Genomic DNA, 24,737 nt, shown 5'->3' on the forward strand with positions numbered 1-24,737 from the left:
CAATTTTACTCAAAAGAGCATGGAAATGCCGTAATTCCTCTTCTAAAGTAGATAACTTAGATCTAAAAATTAACAGTTCCTGCTTATCACTCAAAGAACCTAGGGCTACAGAAAGTTTCCCAATTTGAGTCAAAATATCCCGTCTAAGATGCCGGGCCTCTCGAACTGACTTAGCCTCATCGTTAATGGGTCCCTCCCCAGAATGGCCTGCCCGACCGCAAAGAACATCATCAGGCTTAAACTCAGTCGAGTCGACGGCGGTCGAGTCCCTGTCACCACCGAGTGTAGACATATTAAATGTTAGGGCTAAATTTAACAATTAAAAAATTAAGTTACACAAACACACAAAATTACAGTAGTTATAAAAAACTTAACTGCAAAGACCGTAAAAATACAAAAAAGAATTTAAATGCACGATACCGTAGCTGTACGAGTATGTGAAGTCCAAACGTCCACAAAACTTGCTTGGATTCTTCCACTTGAATCTTCAAGCACAGATGGATTGCCTTTAATCTTCTTTCTTGCCAATGAATGTCAAAGTTATTTTTTTTCTGTACCAAACTGAGAAGAAATGTCTTTAATTTTCTTTGCTTCTTTAGACTACCAACCAACAAGATCTTCTTTTATTATTTCTTTGCTTCTAAGTGCTTCTTGGCCTACCAACTAACTAACTTCGTCTTTTATTTTTTATGCTTCTAAGTGCTTCTGTGCCAAACACTAGACAGAGAATCGTCTTTTATTTTTTATGGTCACAGCGGTAAACCATAATTTCTTCGTGGGAAAATTGTAACTTAAAGTTCCCGGATCCTTTCGTCTGCATATAATGACCGAAGAAACACACACTTGAACTTCTTTTCAAACAGTGTATTTCTGTAAAAATTAGCCCACGGCTACCAAAAACGAGGGGGTGCAACGCGTACACCACTTAAAACTGTCACTACAGAACAGATTACTTGGATAAAAGACGGAACCTTTGTCCAGCTAGCAAGCACTAAGCCAACAGTTAAATGTGCGGCCAACTTTCAAACAATCATTTTACGAATGACCAGAATAGATATCAATATCTCAAATTCACGTAGAAAGTAACTGTGACGCAATAAATGAAAGACAATTATGAAGTCATTCCAACAGGTGTTTAAAGCTGATGTAATATTTCCTGTTTAAACAGGCCCAAACAAGTCCAAACAAGTTTGACACAAGTCTATGAACGATGGTGCAATTTTGGCACATTTTCTAGCAAGTTCCATGACGTAATATTCAGTAGACTTGAACGGTTTTATATGACGTTTGATTTGTACAGAGATTGGCCGTAACACGAGTGTAGACTATAATTACAACTTATGTTGTCAGACATAATAGATATTACACTATCACTAAATGTACCCTCCCCCAAAAGAAAATTATTGACGATTTTATTATGCGTCTCTGTAACCAAACAAATAAAATCATAGGCTATAGGCTACAGGTAAAATAGTTTGACTGTCTTATCAACCAAATCAAAAAACAAGAACCCAAAATGAAGATATTTTTATTTCGAAATGTTTGCTTAACATGAGGAGTTATTGTGTATCTTTCTTCAGGGTCTACATTTTTCTGACAAAGTAAAATCACTGTTGTAGGAATTTCCACTCTTGGAGTTGCTTGAAATCCACGAAAATTCAAGTGGAAAAATCCATAAAACTTGAAATAAATCAAATATAGTTATTACTATCTGAAGCCTTTACAAATTGTTTCACCTAACGGATCATCAGAAGGTCTTATTCAAATAGAATAAGACCTTCTGATGGTCCGTTAGGTGAAACAATTTGTAAAGGCTTCAGATAGAAATAACTATATTTGATTTAATTTGCTCTGCTTTGCCTTTTTGCTTAGCATTGAGCACTTTTTGTAGTATTAATAGTTTTCATTGTTTTAAAACTTGAAAGTATGAAAGTCCATTGAAATTGGATGAAAGTGTAATTGAAAAAAATTACCTTCTTATTCTATGAGGCTAAATGTATTTTTTTAGTCCTTGAGTACCTACTTCAAAAATAATTCCAATCCCATACATGACTACAAAATAACGTTTTAGCCAAAATGGGATTTTGAAAGGGTTCTGCAAATTATGTAATCAATGTATCTATGATGAGGCTGCAACATAATTCATACGGAGAAGGAGGAAACTGTGTGTTCATTGCCCTGTAGAGTTAGAATTTCAGTTTTAATGACCAGAACGAACACTTGTTCTACTCCGTTTATGAAATTGTCCCAAGTCATGGCTGAGGTGACCAAGAACAGCATAGCTTACAGTCACGTCCAAGTCTATATCCTCACATGCAGATAATACCAAGCGACTGCTATAGTAGCCATCCAAGAAGACAATTTCTACGAATAAACTGAGGCCTATCCATTGACCAAGTCATTGCTGTCAGCACAGTTTGCTGACTAACTCGCTACATTAGTCAGCTACTAAACTGCGCGAAGGCTTCGTGCAGTGAATCAAAGCAACATTACCCATGACAGGCTACCACAAAACGATATGGCAAAAAGTCTTTCTGTTTTTCACACTGAGGTAAATTTATGGCTGCTTGAATATAACCAATTTCATACAACAAAATAAAGGGGTGTACCAGCAAACATCCATAAGTTTAGCCAATGATACAAGAGAAGGATCCACAGAGGATACAAAAAGTTTGGATTTTTATCACGCTTTTGCGCATGCGCATAGTCATGCGCACATGCGCTTAGTTTAATATAAAGAAACACTTAACAAGATAAATTTTAACTTTAATAAAAAATATTTAGCACAAAACGAACGTCAGACCAATAGTAGGTAGGCCATAGGGTATATGTACAAACCCAAGTCCATTCAAATTTAAACTGCTGACTGTGAACTAATATCAAACATTAAAATGAAATTTAGTTATTTGAAATTTCTAGTACATGAGTTTTAGAAAACACAAATCGCTGCAACAACTGTAGTCCGCTAAAAGTTCTATCTTTCTACGCGTAAGCGAAGAGACAAATTTCCACACATCAAGCCCTTGAATTGAGTATTTGCATAGCTTACTGCAGCCAAGCAGAGTAAGGCATCTAAAAAAGTAGCGTGTTACTGCCCACCTGTGCAGCCAAATGTTGCTCAAGATCTAGCCTGTAGCATTTTTACATTTGGCTACTGTAGATTTAATTGTTCATAAAACTGTTTTGTCGCGACCTGAGTGCTTTACACAATCATCTAAAATATTGAACAATCAGACTTTCCCAAACAATATTAATTACTGGATGGAAATTCCTAAACGAATAGAACCTGAAGAATAATACTTAGCCCAGGGAGAGAACATTGAGCAATCCTTGGCAAGCATATCTAACACTGTGGTATCTCAATACAAGCTTCATTAAATACATTTAAAACCAAAAACTAACATCAGATTTTCTGTACAAATATTGTTAGTAAGCTAGACTTGGATTAATCTGTAAAACAGGTATCGCACACTAATGAGAAAAATGCTCAAAGGACACATTAGCAAATGGGTCAAGCAATTGCATAAAGTGTTTTATAATTTTAGGAATAAAAACTTTACAATGATATACTGTAGATAACAGGATGATCGACTACAAAGTAGTTTGAATGAATAACATAATTCAAATTACGGTATGTAGAAACGAAACCGAAACAGAACAAATATATATGTTTACCGGAGTGCTATGCCAAGTGACATTTTCAAAAAAAAATCCACTTATACATTCGAAAAAATTGAAAACATACACAAATTTAAACAAACAAAATATGTGTTTTTTATGATTATGGACTGGAAGACGTTTTCTTTAAAATTTAACAGAAGGAAAACCGACATGCGATCATTACTGTGATGATTTTTAAAAAATTTTCTCCAAACTACTGAATACTGTTATCTTTTGTTTTGTTTTACCTATATAAAAATAGGAAATGCGATATTTTTTTTGTGACTTTTGATGGCATACCAAATCTCTTAGCACACAAAGTTTGACTCGGGATCCGAATTTGGATCACGTTCATAGAACTGGTAACGTCACCACGCTTCCTTGAATTAAAAAAAAACTAAAAATGGTTATTTCAATCTAAAAGAAATCCGTAAGTAATGAAAATAAATGTACAATGTACAATAATTGTACATGGAATGAAGATACACTATAAGTCGGGCTTTTCTGTACCTAAGACATACCATAAATTGAATATTACTCTTTTTCGTTTAGTGAAATTGAAAATTGCTTTGGCATTGCATTTCATCGCCATTGAATGTATTCGATTGCAATCCATTGTGTTTTTGCGCATGAAATCGATAAGAATTTCATGAAAAGTGCGGTTCCTGGTAATATATTTTCTAATAAAAATTACACAATGTCTAATTGAAATCCTCTACAAATGTACGAAACTGGTGCTCGCCACAGGATTGTACTTCAAAAATACATTGCTTAGTCCGAACGTAGATTCCCACAACCATCATGACATAAAACAATAGACAAGCTTTATCCACCGTGAAGCTGAACTTATAACCGAAAATTTAATAGCTTGTCTTTATCTTTGCATCAACAATGATATGAAGCAAACATTTCATTGAAACATCAGTCAAAGAACAACCAAAATAAAGTGTTTTTGAAGACATATTAAGTTAATACCAAATACAAGAACTTAAGCGTAAGTATAGTTCTGCCTTTCCTAAAAGGTTAATTTAGCTGGTTAACGTTCTGTCACGTTTTGCTTAACTTTGGTTTAAAGTATTTACATGGCCTGTCATAACTACTCGACATAAAGATGACTGCCAAATAAATTCATTATAAATCACGGCTGTGCGATCAGGAAATGGCGCTATCAACTTGCATTAATGCTTTTCCAGGGGCGCCGGAACGATTTTTGACTGGGGGGGGGGGCAGGATTATGAAAAAAGAGCACTTTTGTTGCTGAATGGCCAATTTTTTTTAAAGTTTTAAGATAAGATATATCGATAATGCTCATCTATCAGCTCATCATCGAGTAATGATACAAGTGTCCGGTATAGAACGAACAATGGCACGGAAGGGCATCATGCTATATTATAATGATGTAACGTACTGTGCTACAAAATTTTGTGTCGTGAATACTATTTTGAGGCCAAAATGAAAAATTACTGTATAATTAGGCTAAAAGCGAATAGCAAAAAATGTTACATCGCAAAATGTGCAGTAGCTTGCATGACCTTAAAAGGACACCATTGACCCCTCCGGCCCCCATCTAAAGAAAAATTGAGGGCAGGGAAACATCCGCCCCCTGCCCCCTCTCTTCTGGCGCCCCTGTGCTTTTCCATACTTCTACGCCGGTAAGGGTTTGTTAAGGCACGACTATTATTCATAGCATTGGAAATCACTTTGAAATGTAAAGGAGCTTTATGTAAAATTTTGTGTTCTTCTGGGGATTACAATCATTAACAATAACCAAACAAAGGGCCTAAGTTACATTGACGGGGATTATTACAGTTTTTCGTCAATCGCATCTTGTTAACTGCTTCAAAAAAGCAAAGTAAGAAAATAGCCAACTCAACAAGCAAGCGTATTTCAGTTTGCATTGCTTCAAACTGTGCAATGCTTCAACATCGCTTCAAATGCTTCAACACAGGACATCTTCATACATTGCTTCATGTACCACTTCAACAAGATTTAACTATCGACTAGATTTCTTGTAGGCATAATGTAAAAGGAGTTTTGTTGTACAAAACAATGTTCTAAAAATAATTGTTTCAAAATAATTTCAATTTCAAAAGTAACGTGACGTAACCCAGACAAACGAGAAGATTCACGCTCTATGAAAAGGCAATGTTGGAAAAACACCCTGAACCAGCCCAATAAGTAAGTCGCTTCAAGGTCAACGAGGTAGCTAGAAAACAATATTTAGGGCTGCAAAGCAACTCTTTTTCGGGGAGGGGAGGAGCAAGCAGTTTAATATTAAAATAAGAATTTGTTTAAAAATATATAGCTACTGAATACTGCCAAACGTCTGACACACATTATACAACATGTAATACAACATTCAATGTCTTTAAAACGTTGTACAGTAGAATTTGCCTATAGTGACTTTGGCTATAGTGACACTTCGCCTATAGTAACACCTGTTGCAAAGTCCCGTTTGCATACGCAACGGTTGATTAGAATTCGGCTATAGTGACACTTCGGTTATGGTGATACTTTTTCCGCGGTCCCTTCAGGTGTCACTATAGGCGAATTCTACTGTAATAGCATTAAAAGCCCATTTTTAAAATGGAGATAACATTTTGGAGCTATTGCTCCCAGCCCCCCTCTCCGTGGTACATCCCTGTCTAAAACAATGAATCGTAGAAAGCAGATTATAGGTAGGCCAAAGTTTATGTCTTGAACACTTCTAACTGAGTAGCCTAGAGATCTATTGTTTGCATCGAGCAATAATGTACCTATCAGTCATTATTGAGAGTTAAATGTACCTAGAGAGAGTTAGAGGACGATCATGGCGTGGTGCTTATGAAAAACATCTCAATGGAAGTAAGAAGTGGTGGAGACAGAAAAGGTAAAAGGAACGGCCCATCAAGCCAATCAGAGTCGTCCAGTAGGCTACTCTGCCACCAAATTCGTCTTTTTTACATTGACTCATAGACGTTGAAACAATGTAAAACGAGTGATTTGCTGACTGGTTACTAAACGAGATTTGATTACAATAATCGCTTGGTTGTTTATTTGGTGCTGTATCTTAGGCCACTGCCTGTCACATTTTGAAAGTTTATACAGCAAAAACCGTGACATGATTAACTTTTTACTGAATGTTGAACTGGTGATGTGGCAAATGACAGTCTCAGAGGAAATCGGAGTATCCAAAGAAATCATCTCAAGCACCGTCCATCTCTCCCTCTTTCTATGACTAACAAGAAACAAAAACATGGTTTTCATACCGACTTACAGATCAATTTAAGTGGCCTCTCCAAACCCTAAATACAACAAAAGAAGAAAGGCTGTCGGGTTATGCAGGGCAATTGTGGGAGTGGGTTCTTGGTATTTGGCAGCTGTGACATTTTCAGTTTTTTTACTGTGAAAGATAATAATTAGCAGCTTGTATGCTACCAATTAATGTTGTTAATCATGTTTCAATGGGGCCTCGCCGACTCACTATCAGGTACATGTGCCTCAGATTTTCAAACTGCATACCACATTATCTATCAATGTCCTGTAGGCTATAGCCTACAGACCGCAAGATAGATATGTAGACCTAACAACGCTCGATGAACACACAATCCATTAGCTGCTGTACCTGCATACAACAAAGTGACCTGCAGCTGCCTCATACGCAAGAAGATGATGTTGAAAACGAAGTTTACAGTAGTACGAGTAAAAAAAAACTTTTCACAAAGAGATTTAACTCGAAACAAAACCAACAGTCAAAATAATTTCATCAGGACGAAAATTTTCTAAACACTCCAAAGCCTACTGCGTTCGTTTTGGGTTCGAAACAAAATTAGATTAATTTCTCTTCCAAAGCAAAGAACAAAATCAAGACACAAATTTGCTTCGACGCAGAACGAAACGTTTTCGGATCAGTTTATTTTAAATAGGTCTTAGGAATTACGCTTGTTGTCTTATAGTATTACGCTGAGAAAGAGCCTAACCCATAAGTCTTTCTTCCATTCCATTACTTGTCTACAGATGAGCAAAGCTTTAAAGCTTTTGCTTTATTCTGGGCATAAGCTAGTAGGCTATTCTGTCATTACAAATCAACCTCTGGAAGACCATGTAAAAGACTAATGTGTTTGATTTTACAATTGAGAATTATTTTTGCTCCTAAATCAGCTCTATCAACTAAGTAGACATCATTATCCCTTTGACGATGTTTTTCCTTCTCAAATAAACAAACAATGTCTTTGATCAAAACTATATTGTACAAGGCAACCTTTAATTGCAATTTATTTGTTGATAAAGTTTGATTTTAAAGCTATAAGCCTAAACTTGTTTTGTCGAGAAATACAACTGCTATTTACATCTCAGTCATAAAACTCAGCCTACATTTTTTGACTGATAAAAGCTCCAAGCTTACATTCAGACATACTTTTTCATATTTTAACCTGTACTTGACCATCACTATCTACAGTACCGGTACGGTAGTTTACACTGTGCGCATTCAGTAGCAGATAATTGTTAGTAAAGAAAGCCATCTTCTTGGCACCAACCAAATTAGTCGTGTCAGAACAACTGATGCGCCATTTTCATGTTTTATTGTCACGATCTGCTGTATGTCTAAGCCTGCACGTTACAGTAATTACTCAAGCTAAGCATGCTTCTCAACAGGCTTGTGACAATTTATAAACTTTCAATGGTAAAAAAATATTTCTTCCAAAAAATGGTATTCTAGGACCTAGGTGATGTAGGCTAGGCTACAAAGTGAAAGATAGGTTTATATTCTACTCTTACTGCGTTTTGGCCGACGAACCAGCCAATAAACGATAGATTTTGAAAACATTTAAGTGGCAAGATCAAGAGAAGATGTCTTGGTTTCAACTTGTTCGTTTGAGCAACAATTTGATACCGATACACTGCACAAACAGCTCTCCAACGTCCGCCACGATAGCTCACTTGGTTAGCGTGTGACTTCGTGAACGAAGAAGCTTCAAGATTAAGCGGCACCGGTTCGATTTTCGTGGTGTGCGCTTGAGCCAACAATAATTCTCCCCCAACAACACTTCAACAATCGGAAACTTCACTCTGTCAATCGCGGTAACCGCAGGTCTGTGTCAGTAGTTCAAAGCGTCTACCAGGATGCGAAACTGCCAGGATTTACATCTCCAAGAGGCTTTTCCAGTCCGAGGATAAAGATTCAATCAATCATCTAATTCTAGAAGGACTTATCTATAACATCAACTGGTCATACCACTGCTGGCAGGTGGTTTCGACAGCAGCTTATATCGTTCCATATTTTGCTGTTTTCATCCAGATGATACCAATATTTCCATCAACATCACCCCGCCATCTTCTCCCCGGTATTCATCCAGTTCTCTTCAAAGCTCTTAGATTTTTCTTCCTGGTTATGCTGCCCTTCCCTTTACCTCCACAGCCGGTACGCTACATTACCACTTCAAATATTCCAGCTTCAATATCGACTTAGCGTTGCTGCTTTCTTTTTCAGATAATTTCATTCCTGGCCTTGTCTTTCTGTTAACATTCAATATGTTAGTGAAATTAGAAATGAGGCTTTCTCAGACCTGTAGTTACGCTATTACAACGACTAGGCTATTTGCTGTATAGGCCTACGGCAGTGTTTATTATCATAATTACGATTTTTCTGGATTGAACTAAATAAATGTTTAATTTAAACTATTTTTCACAACCTACTGTACCACTAAAAAGTGAACTTTTAGATAAAAGTATTGTATAGCTTTGATGCGCTTGTCCTCCGTTTAGCCTAGTATAGGCTAACTAACCGATAGCATCCAGTTCAACCTTTTTGAATTTTAAGTAACTCAAGGTGCTTCTGGAATTGTCAAGTCGCTATATGAGATCAAACTTCTAACAAAGCTAAACAAAACTGAACCCATGACTTGAATTTGATACGTCATCATAGAGCTCGGCTTTCGCCCCAGGCGTCTTCGTCCTTGTTTGTTTGCTGGTTGAAATGTTACTGTAAAAGGTCAGCGATAAACGTATACTTTTTCTCCCAAATGAACTTAATAGCCAGGCCCGTAGCCAGCCGGAGGCCAGGGGGGCCTCGCCCCCCTGAAAAAATTTTGCCTCCCCCCTGGAAAAATTTCGCCCCCCCTGGAAAAATCCCAACATTCTCGAGCAATAGCTACAATTATAATGATTTTGCCCATTTTTCCCGTTGCAGAGCTCCAACCTAGGCCCAATTAACTACAATTGTTTTGTTTAGTTAACAGCTAAGATGATTAAACAATTTCGCTCCCCCTCCCTTACCCCCTCCTTTGGCAACCTCAACATGTTCAATTCAACCAAGGCCAACACGTGTTAGGTTGGTAGAAAAATTGTCAGAAACCGTGCAAAATGAAAATGTTTTGGGAAAGAATGATTACCTAACAAAGAGGAAATGGTTTTCCAGCAGGCTTACAAACCGGTACAAATTAGGCTATTTGATATCAGCTGTCGCTATTCTCGGTACCATACCTAATTCTAAGGGTCAGTGATAACCAATTTGTGCACTGATAAACCAAATTTGTGCAGTGATAAATCGAAAAAGGTGCAGTGGTAAAGCAAGTGGTTTTTGAAGACAACGCATACAAAATATAAACCCGTAATCTTTTAAGCAGTGTTTATTTTTTCTCTTCAATCCAATCAGTGTAAATAATTTTGTTTCTAGTTTTCTGATCTGTGAAGTGTTCACTGTTCAACCTTGCAGCAGATATTGCTACATTTGGATCTAGCACTGCCGTTTGTGACTTGTGAGTGTGGATTCTCAGTGTTAACAAGGGTTGACGCTCCCACTAGACGGAGCATGTTACAACCAAGACAGGCAACTTGGTGCTTATGGCCTTTGAACATTCTGTATCGAAATCTATCGATTTAGACTTGTTCGTGAGACGGTTTGCATCCAAACATCCGCGACTGCAATAGACTAGCTCACTGGTGTATAGGCGGAATGTAATCATATATATCAAAATCCTCGGCACTAGCTTCTTCGAGCCAGTTAAATTTTTTGCTCATAACAAGTCCCGCTATTTATACAACAAATCAACAATTGCTGTGTTATGTTGGTTATTGTAATATGGTTGCCGTGATTTAACTAGCGGATAAAATAAAAGACCAGTGCTGGTCTTAACACTAATCTGATAGCCTACATTGCAATTTTTGTGGATACCGGCATTTAAGAGGTTAAAATACTAAAATCATTTAAATTTTTTCGGCCTCCCCTAACAAAAATTTGGCCCCCCCCCTTGCTCTGTGGTCTGGCTACGGCCCTGTTAATAGCCTACAAGAACTGACAATGCAAAGTTGATTAACCAAGAAAATCGGAAGAAAAACGTTCAAAACCGGTATTGAATGAAACTTATGGCTAAGTTGACCAAATTGCTTGTGTAAGTCAGATTCTGCTCCAAAAAAACAACAGATTTTTCAAGTAAAATCTCTGTGTTTCATAGTTTGACTTCGTTACAGACTATATGTTATATTTTGTCGGTGAAACATCCGAAACCTTAAAATATTTTCGTGCCAAACCAGTGAAACCACAACCAACAAATGTGCACATAACCTTCCACGCAGTAGCCAACTACCATAAATCCTCCACTGTGCCGTGTCAAAAGTACAATTCAAAGTAATATTGTTAATAATTTAATTCAAACCGGAGGTGTGTACTGTAGACTACTGTGCAGTGTGCACCCTGCGACCAATAGGTCGTACAAGAAACTGGAATAAAACTTATGCTACCCGTAAAACAGTGTCGATTTTAAATGCTGTCCGCCCAACAATTCCAGTGTTTAGGCGGCTATAGCAAATGTTTTATTTATTGACAGTTTCCTACGCAGGCTAGCTCATTGTGTAAATGCAGAAGGAGATTTTTTGAGGTTGCGCAACTCTGATGAAAACAGTTAGGCTTGATATTAATTATACTAATCGAGTGAATGTTTTCTGATTCACAATTCAAACGACCGAGCTGTGAAAAGTTGATATACTGTAGAAACTCGTTTGCCTGGTTGGCTCAGTTGGTTAGCATGTGACTTCGTGAACGAACAATTAGCTTTAAAATCAAGCGGCGCCGGTTCAATTCTCAGGGTATGCGATTGAGCAACGCATTCTAAGGACTGTTCTTAGGACTAAGGACTCTCCATTCAGCGGCACCTAATGGATGGAATAATTCTCTGGCAACAAGACTTCAACAGTAAGAAACTTCACTCTGTCAATTTCGGTAACCCGCCTTGAATCAAAAGCCTATACAAATATGCGAAACTATCGAAACCAAAGCTTTGTCAGTCCTAGGATAAAGATTCCAAATCCAAAGCCAAACTCGCTTGTAAAACAGAACTGGCAAGAAAGTTATCCTGTACGATTACAAATCCGAACCTAAAAGCGCAATTAATTGACTTCACTCCAAAATCTTCTTTTACTTTTTTTGTTTTAGATTGGGTTCTTCTCTATCAACTGTTCGAACGGTTGCTATAGGGATTGAGAAGCAATGCAATAATCCAACGACGACAGAACGAATATCTTGTGAACAAAGTTATGCAATTTCTGCAAAGGTAGCCTACGTAGTCTACAGCCAGGGCCGTTGAGAAGCTTTTTGGGCTCTGTACCAATGGGACTCTCGGGCCTTAAATTTAGACACTTCTAAAAAACGCACTACACCCAACGAATACGAGGTGGTTTCTTCAAGCTCCCGGGCCCCTAAAATCATCCAGGGCCCGAGTCTAAAAGTACCCCTTAGGATAGACCCTGTCAACGCTACCGTCTACACTACAGCAGGTTACGCTATATGAAACTACACAGCCTTGCATTTCATGCAATGAAAGTTGCATTCCTGCGTAGAAGAGTTCACACTACAGAACAGCTTTCTTAAGCCACTATAGCTTGTGTAAGCTACTCTGCAACACAAATCTACTTTTTTCAACGACTCAATTGGTGTAGGTAGATAATGTTGACGCCGATATTGACACAAAATACAATTTAAAATAAATTACAGTTCTAAAGTGATTGAAAACAAGGTTTTACAAATAGGTTTAGATATCATGCGTATACAACAACACAATAAAGCCAGTCTATTAAATTCGATTTAAATATGCCTTCTTTATGCACAAAAAGTAAGCCTAAATAGTCCGATAAAACCATTGCAAAATTATTTATCACTGTCACGGTTCTTTCTATCTCTTACCAGGAAAGAGACTTGGGAAAGAGTGATGACGTAGTTTATTGGAATATCAAACGTAAAACAGTCAAATAAATGGTCGAATGGTTTTACTTGTGAGAGGATAAATGAAAATTTTGAAAGGTCTTTAACGAATGGCTCGCATTTCCAACAAATAATCAAATTAACTGTGAGTAGCACTAGATTCCAACACCTGTAACTCTGATAGGTTTGGTGGCTGTGCAATTTTAAGATAGTGGTAACACTGTTTTATCGATGTATATTTTAAACTTTTGGGTTTTGCCATCTTTCCCTTTTGTTGGTGTCAAATTCGTATGTTTACTTTGTCGTTTTGTACATGTTTGCGCCAACAGCAAAAAATAAATTGATTTGAATTGAATTGATAATTGACTTCAATGTACTTTTTCTCACTTCTCATACAACTCTAATCTCGATCACAATTTATAAATAGCACCAACTCTCACCTACTCGTATTCAATAATTTTAACGTCAATTTCTATTAATTTCAATAGCCTAATAGACTCAATAATCAATTACGCAAATTACGCCACTATTTATAGCCGATTTGTTTTAACCAATGAGTTCGAGAAGGTACGACAATGTACGTCATAAGCACTCATTGTTCTGGTCAAGTTGTACTACTGTACCCGTAAATACATTTTTGTGACGTCATAACAACCTACTACCTGACAAATTACTCGATTTAGTCAAAGAGCCTTCTCGTCTGGGGCACGCATACAAATTCTTCTAGAAGTACATTACATAATAAAGATTTTGTAATCAAAAGTCACTATGGAACAGTAACCGATAACAACATTTTGCAGGAATTATACAATTAAAACAGTACGCTTGGTTAACTCAAGACCCATAATGTAGCCTATCGTGTGGGCTTCGCGTGTTGATTGTGACAATCACATTATTCTCTGATTTCGTCTATCCCAATATGGAAGCAGTAGCCTACCACGAGAGACACCGCAATTATTTCAAATGTGTGGTTATTGTGGTTGATGGAACCAGGACTGCAAACTTGGGCAAGATCCATTTAAGTTCAACTTCAAGCATTAGCAACTTTGGGTTTATGTTTTTATTTTTTAAAAGTTTTTGTCTAATAACTTTCTATTGGTTTCAATTGTATGTTCAGAAACATATTAAGTTTGGAAAATGACAAAAAAGACGTCTCTAAGAATTCTTTTGGTAATTTTAAATTTCGTCACTGCGGAAGGTAGTATTTTTATTGCAATAAATGTGAATTAATCATACTCTCTTCTTGGGTTAGTGAAATCACATTCGAACTTGATCTTTCTTTGAGATTAGGCAAAAAGATAAGATTCTTCGAGTACAATTGAATTTGCAGACCTTATTGATGAAACAAACCATACAGTATACCGTGGAACATGAGCGTTGTTTAAATGTACCTTAGCATAACTTAGCTGCAACAACCAGAATTGGCCTGCATTTCACATAGCAAACTATAAACCTGCTGACAATCACATAGCGGAAAATTTAAAATGGAATCAAATAACCAATCTACTACAATATGGTAAGGCAACACGCCACAAAATGCAGCGCGTATAATAGGCTTAAAGCTAAAACAGAACAATAATAAAAAAAAAAAAAAAAAAACGAACTAACTGGCTTGCAAGATAAAACAATCAAACCCAAGAGAATGCAAGTTATTTTCATAAAACTCAAAAATTAAATTTCGCAAGCTAGGCTACAGAAAGTTTGACGTGTTCAAAACCTACTGCATAAAACCTCGACAATATTGTTTTTAACTTTCTACAGCATATGCACTCGAGCAAAACTTTTGACCAATTCCATAAACGATGGTGGTCAACTGTTAGGAAGAAAGTTCAAACACTCAAGACTTTTCAAGCAGCCTCTTCAACTGAAACTAAAGGATTTCCAGTCGATATGCTGCTTAGGGTGCTGCGATGACGATCACGATTTGGAATCTGAAAAACAAATGTGGAAATGTAAACACTTCAATCGGTAACACTTTGCCCTGACAACATAACGACCAAACGGGACACATGTGGTCCGCAAAATCTCTATGCAACTACTACACTCGACTTCAGCGATATTTTTTGAAGCCAAATAAAATTTGATTCGAACAAGACTATGTTCTTTTGTTTTGGATTTGCAGTTCTACAGAGTAAGTGAAAAAATATTAAAGCTTTATCACATCTGAAAATTGAATGAGGCTGTTCACTAGGCATTTAATTAACATGATGTAGATTTGCACCAATAGAACGCATCATGTTATTTAGCTTTATCACATTAGTTTTAAATTGAAACACCTACACAGTCCCACTCTGCAAGTTCATACAAACAAGAAAAAAACATTTACGCTACCAATATCTCTTACCAATAAAAATCGTAGCAAAAAATGGCTCCATGAAAATTAATTCTCCTTTGTTTACAATGTCAAGAAAACTAGATTGTTGCTCATAAAGAAAATGCCAATTGTTTCCTCATTTTTAAAAGTTTTTTTTTTTTTTTTTAAATTTAAAGTAGGCTACTGTAGCTTACATGAAATCTCATCAACTTAATAATATTTTCAAAAAAAAACATTTTTTTCCATTGTGAGTGTGTACTTTATCTATGTTGTTAAACCAGTTTTTAATGTTTTTCAGTTTACCGCATAAACAGCATCCACATCGTAAAATCCTCGTTGCTTTCTTCTCTTTTTGGCCACAATACAATAAACAATGAGTGCAATTATGACTATAAGGATGAAAATGGCAAGGACAATCACGATCACAACCCAGTAGACGACTCCTCCAATGTAAAGTTCTGGAGAGCTTGTTGTTGTTGGTGGTGTTGGTGTGATGGTACTTGAATAATCTATGAAACATAAACTTTTGAGATGCTACAGCCAAATTTAGTCGGATTACAAAGTCCTAATGACACTTGAAACTGGAGATAGGCCAATAATTCTCAATACTTTTGTCGTCATCAGGCCCTTTCAAAGATAGGCTGTAGACACCTATAAATTTGTCGAACCTGCGGACCTCTGCTGACTCTTAATTTCTAGGATGGAATCTGAATAAAACTTTGAAAATTTATTCTTAAATATATTAACTTTAGTGCCTTTTCCTAATGCATGCATAGACCCCCTTAAAGCTTTCCACATACTCGTTTGGGGTCCATAAAATTAAGGTTGAAAAGAACCGATGGAGACGCTATAAATAATGTTATAATAATAAATAATGTGAAATGGATCTCGTCAATTCTGCGCTTTCTCCTTCTACACCAAAGAGTTAGAGTATTATCCCTCTTTGAGGCCGTCGGACCACACGACATGCAACAACTCAGCAAATGCTTCATCTCTGCAAGTTCATTTTAGCTATACTGCCAAGTCAAAGTCAGCAAATGAGATTTAGGTGCTCACGTCGGACTTGCTTGGTCATCGCTTGTCAAACTCATTTTGCCGACTTGTGACATTCCAAGTTTCGGCTTGCTCAGTTGTTACTTGCTTAGTGTCATCATTAACCAACTTCAGCCACTTGCTCAAATGTTGCTAGCTCAGTTGTCACTTGCTCAGTTCACAACTGCTGACTTGTAGGAGACTCCTCTTTAATCGCGCAGCACTGAACTCCTATAAACTTAATAAGTCAAGGAAAACTCAAGAACTGATGCTTATGGATTCTATAAAACAAACATAGCTCAACCTACCAATCAACAGAAATTATAGTTTTCAAGTGATTTTTCACACAATGCGGCAATTTATTTAGTTTTGGTAATATATTACTACAAAACCGGCAAAGGAACAATTCTTACCATATCGCTTGTGGTGGCACCATTTGTCGTATCTAGGAGAGCCGGTTGCGTTGTAGCAACAACCTCTTGCTAAGCAAGTCTCCTGGTCAATGCCTTCCCAACCGCAGTTGATACGATCAGCATAGTCGATTCCCGAGCAAACCAAATCTAAAGGTAAAAGTTGCAAGAGTTGTTAAGGGAATAAAACTTTTATCAAAATTTGAAGATTGATTTGTTTCAGAAAATTTGTTGCCTATTTGTTGTCTAAAACTTGCAAGTTTGCTTTCATTTAGCATATGATAGTTGACTTACAATCACAGTTTAAAGTCCCTAAAAGATGCGAAACTGTATACTTACTGGCTGAAATTAAAGCGTTGTTGCTGTTGCAAAAGTTTCCTTCACAACAAAAGTTGCAAAAAGCATTGGCAACACCGGGCCTACATCGTTGACCAAATTCATCCACATTCTTTATCAACATGCATGCTTCAGCCACCACACAGCCGCCCGACACATAGCTATAAAAGCAATCAAAATTTTAAGAAGTGAGGTTGCAAAATGCGATAGTTTCAGTTGAAGAATGAACGTTTTAATGACAAGTTATAAGTGTGTCTTGATATTGTCATGCTTCTTTTCTTGTCCGCCCAGTTAGCTCAGTTGCGCCCGATTCAACATCAAGTGGCTGGTTCGACTCTCGGGGTGTGCGCTTGGGTAACACGTTTCAGAACTGCTCTCTGTTCAGCGGCACCTAGTGGATGGAATAATTCGCTGGCATCAATACTTCAGCAATCGGAAAACTTCACTCTGTCAGTCTTGGTGACCGGCCCTACGCTAAAAGCTTCTACAAGTATGCGAAACTGGCAAGAATAACCTATTAAAGGCTTTGTCAGACCGAGAATAAAGATTCAAAATCAACTACTTCAAAATGCAATTTTCAGTGAAGAGATTGTCATGTTGCGATGAGTTAAAAGATTGGATCAAAACTTATTTTTAACAGGACAAATCGACATTTCTTTGGTTGCGTAAACATTGTATGTTCTGAAGTAAATGAACCTGTGTACTTTGTCTATTGACAACTTTATGTGATAAAATAATTTATTCTTTAGATTTAGTATAAATAATTTGAGAGCCTTGTGAAAAAAGATGATTATCATAGGAGAAAACTACGATAGACTATAGTGGTGCCTGTATTTTTAAAACATCTGCCTCAAATGATTTTGGACTAGCTAATGTTGTCACTGCTAATGTGACCAGTAGTAGCCTACAGTCAATTTACAGTAAATATGGCTTAGAAGTTAAGCAAGCTTGTAAGAAGACGTTTTTAAGTGCATTGGTTTGTGGCAATGCTTAGATTTCGATAGAGCAACTTCCAAAGCGCTCATCAGCCATCAATCTGACTCTTTGTGCTACGGAATTCAGCTGTTTTTCATTAGTAAGCAAACTCAAAAGTGTCTCATCATGATTACCTTTAAATCACCACTAACTTTTAGCAAAGCAAATAAACTTACGGTTGACCGCCGTTGGTGTAGTAGTTGACAACAGTGAAGCATCTTTGCTGATCCACCAAGCAAGCTTGCATGGAGGATGAATTGACTTCATTCATTGTGACATTCCGAATTTCCGCACAAAGGACATGACCACCTGGGGAGAAAAAACAATTTTTTAGGTTTCAAGAAATGAATTCAACTGCAAATACTAGAAAAAGAAGTTGCTTTGGCAATTAAATCCTCTTTAGAATCGGAGCTGAGATGATGATGGTGGGCTGAGGGAAAATGGGTCTCAGAAAGCTTATAAATCATTTTGAGGATGCAGAATTTGCATTGCAACTAAGAACTAACTCGAATTTGACAGAGTGACATTTGCGTTTTGATGAAGATTCAATTCAATTTAATTTATTTTTCTCTGTTGAAAAACAACAGCAATGATAAAGTTACTAATAGTGTACGGGAACAAAACCAACAAAAAGAGAAGGTGACAAAACTACAGAAGTTGTTGTTTGTGAATTATTCCATCTACTAGGTGTAGCTGAATGGAGAGCTTTCCTTAAATAAGTTGCTCAAGTGCACACCACCAGAGCCAGACCAACTCTACTTTACCTTGTCATTTTTTGTGCACGAAGATTGTCGTCAAACCGAGCTGTCGGACAAACATTACAAAACATCCGATCAGAAAAATTTAGAATGTCACCTCTTCCACATTAATGTAATGATTGCTACTTGTAACTTATCTACTTTCGTTGGCAAATGGAAGTCGTCTGTGGATTGTGGTGACGTCACTAAATCTTCCACTATAATATGATCGAACGGAGAACTGATACTGTCCCGGATTCAAACCTGTTATGTGAATCTGAAAATAAAGATTTGGTTGACAGCTTGCTTGTTGTAGGCTACTACAAAAGCTGAGTAGTACCACAAGGTACATGTTACAAGCCTATAACTAAATCTAAAAAAGTCATTTAGATTCAATAGAATTTTTTAAGTTGTTGTCTGTATACCAATAAGCTGATGCTGTTTCAGAAAAGGAAGACAGACCTACCATGCTTCCATCTATGTTAGAAAGGGTTTGCAACTGTTCTCCTGGACTGCTGTAGTCCACCTGGTACTTATAATTCTCATTGCACTGAGTCGTCCAATCTAGAGTGGCAGAGGAACTACTGAGCCTTGTAAGTCGAACATTCTCAGGTCTCTGTGGTCCTGTGTGGGATAATAAGTTTAGGAAATATTTTTATACAATTTTGGTAAAGAGGTGATTTTCTTGAACCAAAGACAAATAGAATAGACAACCACAAACGAACACATACAGTGGACTAACACAGCCATAGATAAATACGCCTAAATAAAAATGCCGTGTGGTTGCTAGGTTGTATTTGTTTATTTTTGATGAAAAGACGGTTCGTAATCAATTATGGTATGTTCGACAACCTAAAAGAACTTACTGTGCTGAGTACCTTACTTGGGTCAAGACACAAGTTCATTTGTCTTGTAACCTAGAGGTATTTTTAAAATCCAGCTTCCTCAAACCAGCATGTGCTGGTCATTCACAAAACTAATTGAATCACAAATGTTCTATTTTACTTACGCCACGCTGCGACAGGGTCTACGTGATTGCACTCGTCACCAGAGCAACATATTGTGGCAAATTCTAACGTGCAGAAAATTAAGCTGTGAACTGAGCATGGTGTCGGCGATAAATTCGAGCATCCTTTTCGATCTGCAAAGCATAAAAATGGTGATAACTTTATGAAAAGTCAATCATACAGGCAATGTTTGTTGCGACTTGTGTCCGAAGAGAGTTGTTTGACCTCAAGATTAAAGGAAGTTAATGGTGAACCCAAAGCGCCCATAACACCACTGACTGTGGTGCTTTCCATAAAAAAAAAACGTTAAAAATTATTTTGAAGAAGTAACACTAATGCAAATACTACAGGTGATTTACAAAAATTGGCCGTGATGTTTATCATAACGTTTATCAAAGTTAGCTACATAGAATGAAACAGACTAAAAAGGAGTGATGATATTTTCAATTTCTGTTTTCTTTTCTGATCAAGTATTATTGGTACAAAAGCTTAGCCCAAAAATCTGAAATACTTTCTCAGCAGGTGAGAGACACTGCAAAAGTCATGGCCGTTTATAATTTCTTCGTTAGTAATGTTATCAAGACCTGATGCAAAATTCCCTCTATTTCAATTTAGCTTAATAGCAAAATAGTTGTGGGTAGATATTGATATGTGATAGATAGGCTATTTCCATTCAAGTTGAAAATAACTTCAATTTTATGTTGACCAGTGGGCGGCTAACAAGCGTAATTACTAACCATTCAAGCGTGTAGACGCCAAATAAGTTTTATGATAATTCAACAGTTTCGCCACATGACGACGCACGATCCCCTTGAAGTAAATTTAAGCATTGAATGTTTCGCTTAAAACCTGATGATGATAATTTGGCATTACGTCATTCATGTCAGTTTGCTTTTTTGCTTGACAATATTAATTTAAACTGAATTTTCTTGTTCACTGAGCCGCACTAATAATGATGATCGGAATCATTCCATCTATTAATTATTGTTGAAAAAAATGAATCATTGCATTTTTATTTAAATTTGAGGATTGTTCAACTTTCATAAATTGAAGTAACCAAGCCGTAAACTTGGGGTCATCAAATTTCAGTCGCGAAGAGCTGATTGACTGGACAAATGCAAGCCAGATTTTCGCCAAGCCAAATAGCCTACAACTACAACACAAAGTAAGTGTAGGCCTAACTGATTGCAAGCTTTAGTGATTAACTTGACTGCACTAAGCTAATCGTAAATTTTCTTTTTGTTTGCAAAGTTTAAAAGCCACAAATACACACTTAGGCTAAATTTGCCAATTAATAATAACTAACAAAACGTCTTCGTTGGCCATTGCACGCTGCTAGGCCAGCAGGATCAATTCAACAGCTTGGCAAACGTTGATATATCTAAACAGGTTAAACTTGCAACTTCCAATTGATGTTATCATATTACACTGAAATCAAAAGCGAGTTTTCAAACTTTAATTTATTATCAGTTAAAGTAAAAGTTATAAAATTTGAACTGAACCGACAATAAAAGTTTATTGGCTATTCAGGTCAAACGGCTGACATATCGTAAAATAAAAATCTCTACAATATGTCTCCAAAACAAATTGCTTCATTGCTTCAAATTATTCTGACCGAAGTCTTTTAGTAAAATTGACTGTTACTGTAATTACTTTTGAAAAAGTTTTTATAGCTTCGTCCTCCTATTAAACTACAATAAACTTAAAATTTTATTTCGAAATAGTGCAATTTCAGAATCGCAGAAAAGTTGCACTAAAATATTTCAATTTTTGAATTTGTATTTTAACAGCATGAACCTAGCCGTTGTTTTGGATGTTCATTTTGTTAAACTTTTTATGTTTTTCATTACACTTTTTGGCGAAAAAAAGCAATAATAGTCCATTTTTATCAAAATCAACAATTGAGAAACAGGAGGGGGGAAGTCGGGCAACTTTCCCCCCTAGCATAACATTGTAAAGAAAAAACCAGTAGTTTTTTGCATTTTCACTTTTGAAGGAGGGCCATTTTACTAAAATAAAACTGTACCAACTTAAAAATAAACAAAATTTTGAATGAAATGCCTAGCTCCACGTATTTTTCGATCATGGTAGAGGCTACCTCAAATGTTTCTCACCAAGAACAAATCGTTCTCGTATTAAGATAGGCAATGTTAAATTGCTTCGAGACGTAAAATCTGATGCTGTTAAGCCTACTGATTTCTATACCACTGAAAGATTCGGATGAGTTGTAACTTTTGAAACAAAGCTACACAACAAAGTTGAGCAGCAAACCGGAACGGCACCACTCAATGCTCTCTACTCAAGGAAATCATTGATTGCAACTTTCGAAACACTTTTTTTGATGCTGTGATCAGTAACTTTGCATTGCAAAAGGTTCGGAATGGTTTGAACGCTTTGTTGAGATATTTTCCTTGCCTGTATTGTGTGTTTACAATGTTTTTTCCATCTGCATTAAAATTACTAGCTACAACAATTTCAATTGACATCATGAACAGAACCAATATTTACACGCAGACTTGTCAAGGGGAAGAGACGTCATCATATAGACCAAGCAAAGCCACTTTCAAGATTCCACTCAACAAACAGACAAGAATAGATATCACCCAACAGAATCATAAGCAAACATGCCCGCAACGCCTAAACACTACATCGGTGGGATACTCTCAGGCTCAGCAGCTGTGGATGCTAACACTGCAAATCCAGCATTCACGATGTAGATTACCTGGTCAAGGATTGCCCAGTCATCAAATTCAGTACCGGATATGAAGCAGTATACACATGTGACCCGCGCATGAAATGTGCATACCATGCGACATACCCATGTGGTGACATTTTTAGACAATGGTTGAAGTGCTATCGCGTATAAGATGTGTGCACCATACGACTCTACAACAAATGTTTCGAGACAAAATATCAAGCAACAATGCCAATTTGCTGCAAGTGTAGTCGAATGATTTTTGTTGATTTTCATGTTAAAAGAAGTTTTTTCATATCGATACGTTGTTAATATCAAAACTTTAAAGGAATTCAATTTCACGCTGAAAAAAGTTGGCCAAGTTCAGCTTAAGACACATGATGCAAAGCTTGATACAAATTCATTGCTTTTATTTTTGTTGAAATTTGTTTTTTTGGAGGGGTCCATTTTTCGTATTGTTTCCCGACCAGTTTTGATTTCTCTCGGAGGAGTGTAGTTTCAAAAGTCACGTCAAAAGATCTAAGTCACGTTTAAAACGATATCCTCCAAGATGGCTCAATTCTCAAAGAGTTTGGATCAATATAATAAAAACAAACATTTTTAAAATAATTGAAATTATGTCGAAAGCAGATATTGAAAAATATATTCTATTTTGCACTAATAAATAACAAAAATAACTTATTCTAACGCTACAACTGGTAGTATGCTTTAGTATGATTTAATATTAGTAACGTAGGTACTAGTTAGTTTGATAATAATGTTAGTAGGCTACTTACAATATCTTTGGGTATCAAGTACCCAAGTATGGGAGAAACATCCGAAGTTGTTTTCACAATCTTCCGTCTGTGAACAGTCCCTTAGATCTTGTGTAGCGTTACAGATATGGCAACGCTCACTTTGAACCACTAGAATATAAAAACATGTTTCAAACGAACAAAATAGCATTATGTTTAGTGTGTATTTATAGCTCTAAATATTTTATAGCTATTTTTTTCTCTATTATATTATTATTATAATCTGTATTTATATCAATAATGATCTTTCTTTTAAACAAACCAGCAAAAAATATGTAAAGTGATTGACTTGTTTTTAATATATTAGTAAAATAAAAATCTCAGTACGCTGCCATCAACAGCCTGACTGTAAGTTAGTCATTTTTTTACGTTTTACAAAAAAAAAAGTATGAAAAGTGACTGGGTTTGCCCTCTGGCAGTTTCAAATATAATTATTCGTATTTTTAAAGTAAAATGTAGCCTCGGCTATAAATTAAGATCTGCATTTAAATTTTAAGCATTTATTAGCAATATTGTTGTTCTTATGTATCATAATTTCTGGTGCAATGAAACACATAAGCTTCCCCCATAAAGCAATTTTAAGTTAACTAAAATCATTCACTGCATTCATTTGAATGGTTTTCAAGCGGGATAAAAACCTTTGAATTTTATGATATAACTTGTTTAATTCTGAAAACACGTAGGCTACGACTGCAAACATCAATACTATTTTTACAACTTTTTCAAATTTCAAACTATGTATTTACCATGTACGAGAGCCGGCAGTAACAAAACTGAAGTGAAATATTTAAAAACCATTTTTGCAACAGCGCATCACATTCAAACCATCAACCTTTGCAAATACCAAGTTAAAATAATTTGTCCGTTGTTTTATATGAACTCATCTATTTAACGGAAGTCATTTTGATAAAGGTTCTGGTTGAATGAACACCACTACGTCATAATGTAGCTTCAAAATCCAAATAAGAGCACGCGTTTACCAATTTCGTTTTTTCAAAGCAGTTAATTGAGCTTTTCTCAACTCATATATATCCCTATAATGGAACCACATTGGACAACGAAAGTTATTTGAAGTTGTCATCCAACCCACATCGCTTTATTACGATAATCTGCGAGAAATGTTGCAAGATTAATGCTCCATGGAATTTAGGTTTACGATTTAACTTCAAAAAATTTTTAAGAGAAATGTCTTTGAGTGCATTGGCGTATGCAGGGAGAGCATTGGACCACAAGCGCTCTATTTAATTTTTGTCTTAGATGGCTAAATTTTAAACAAATGATTTTGCTGTTTTTTGGTGGCAGTAAATGAAAAAGCTCTAAAATCTTACCAAAAACACTTTAAAGTAAAAAAACTTTACCCAATACCTCCAACTTATCCATACAGAGCTTGCAGCACTTCATTAGTTAGTGCCGAGGCTGCCAGATTTGCTACGATATTGAATCGTTTTTCAATGATGTAGCCATAAAAATAGATTTTTTTTAAAATATGATAAAGTCAAATTTTAAGTTGGACCTAAAGTGGCTATTTTTGAAACCGGGATATCGACATAAATCTCTTTTCAATTCTAACTTTGGCTACACTATCAATCTCACAGGTAGAAA

The 24,737-nt window shown here is 36.3% G+C and overlaps 1 protein-coding gene across 1 annotated transcript; it reads right to left on the bottom strand.

Annotated features, from left to right (window-relative positions):
• Window positions 1–12,575: 12,575 nt before the first annotated feature.
• On the bottom strand, window positions 12,576–23,964 carry LOC145785604 (uncharacterized). The gene is made up of 10 exons (XM_082597276.1): window positions 23,882–23,964; window positions 23,118–23,246; window positions 19,649–19,780; window positions 19,106–19,263; window positions 18,802–18,916; window positions 18,079–18,211; window positions 16,931–17,088; window positions 16,595–16,741; window positions 15,453–15,658; window positions 12,576–14,766 (listed from the first exon to the last, which is right to left on the bottom strand). The coding sequence occupies exons 1-10, from the start codon at window positions 23,931–23,933 to the stop codon at window positions 14,683–14,685; spliced, it is 1,314 nt and encodes a 437-aa protein (XP_082453402.1). The 5' UTR covers window positions 23,934–23,964; the 3' UTR covers window positions 12,576–14,682.
• Between the last annotated feature and the right edge of the window lie 773 nt (window positions 23,965–24,737).

This window comes from Aplidium turbinatum, chromosome 16 (assembly GCF_918807975.1).
Source record: "Aplidium turbinatum chromosome 16, kaAplTurb1.1, whole genome shotgun sequence".
NCBI lineage: Eukaryota > Metazoa > Chordata > Ascidiacea > Aplousobranchia > Polyclinidae > Aplidium > Aplidium turbinatum.

Bases quoted from the DNA above. Each gene is read 5' to 3' on its own strand.
- LOC145785604 (XM_082597276.1), bottom strand. From the start codon at position 23,933: ATGGTTTTTAAATATTTCACTTCAGTTTTGTTACTGCCGGCTCTCGTA. The intron at 19,781-23,117 runs GTAAGTAGCCTA...TATGCTTTGCAG, and splicing joins ACTTGATACCCAAAGATATT to ATCGAAAAGGATGCTCGAAT. The intron at 16,742-16,930 runs GTAAGTATACAG...TTTTACCTTTAG, and splicing joins CAACGCTTTAATTTCAGCCA to ATTTGGTTTGCTCGGGAATC.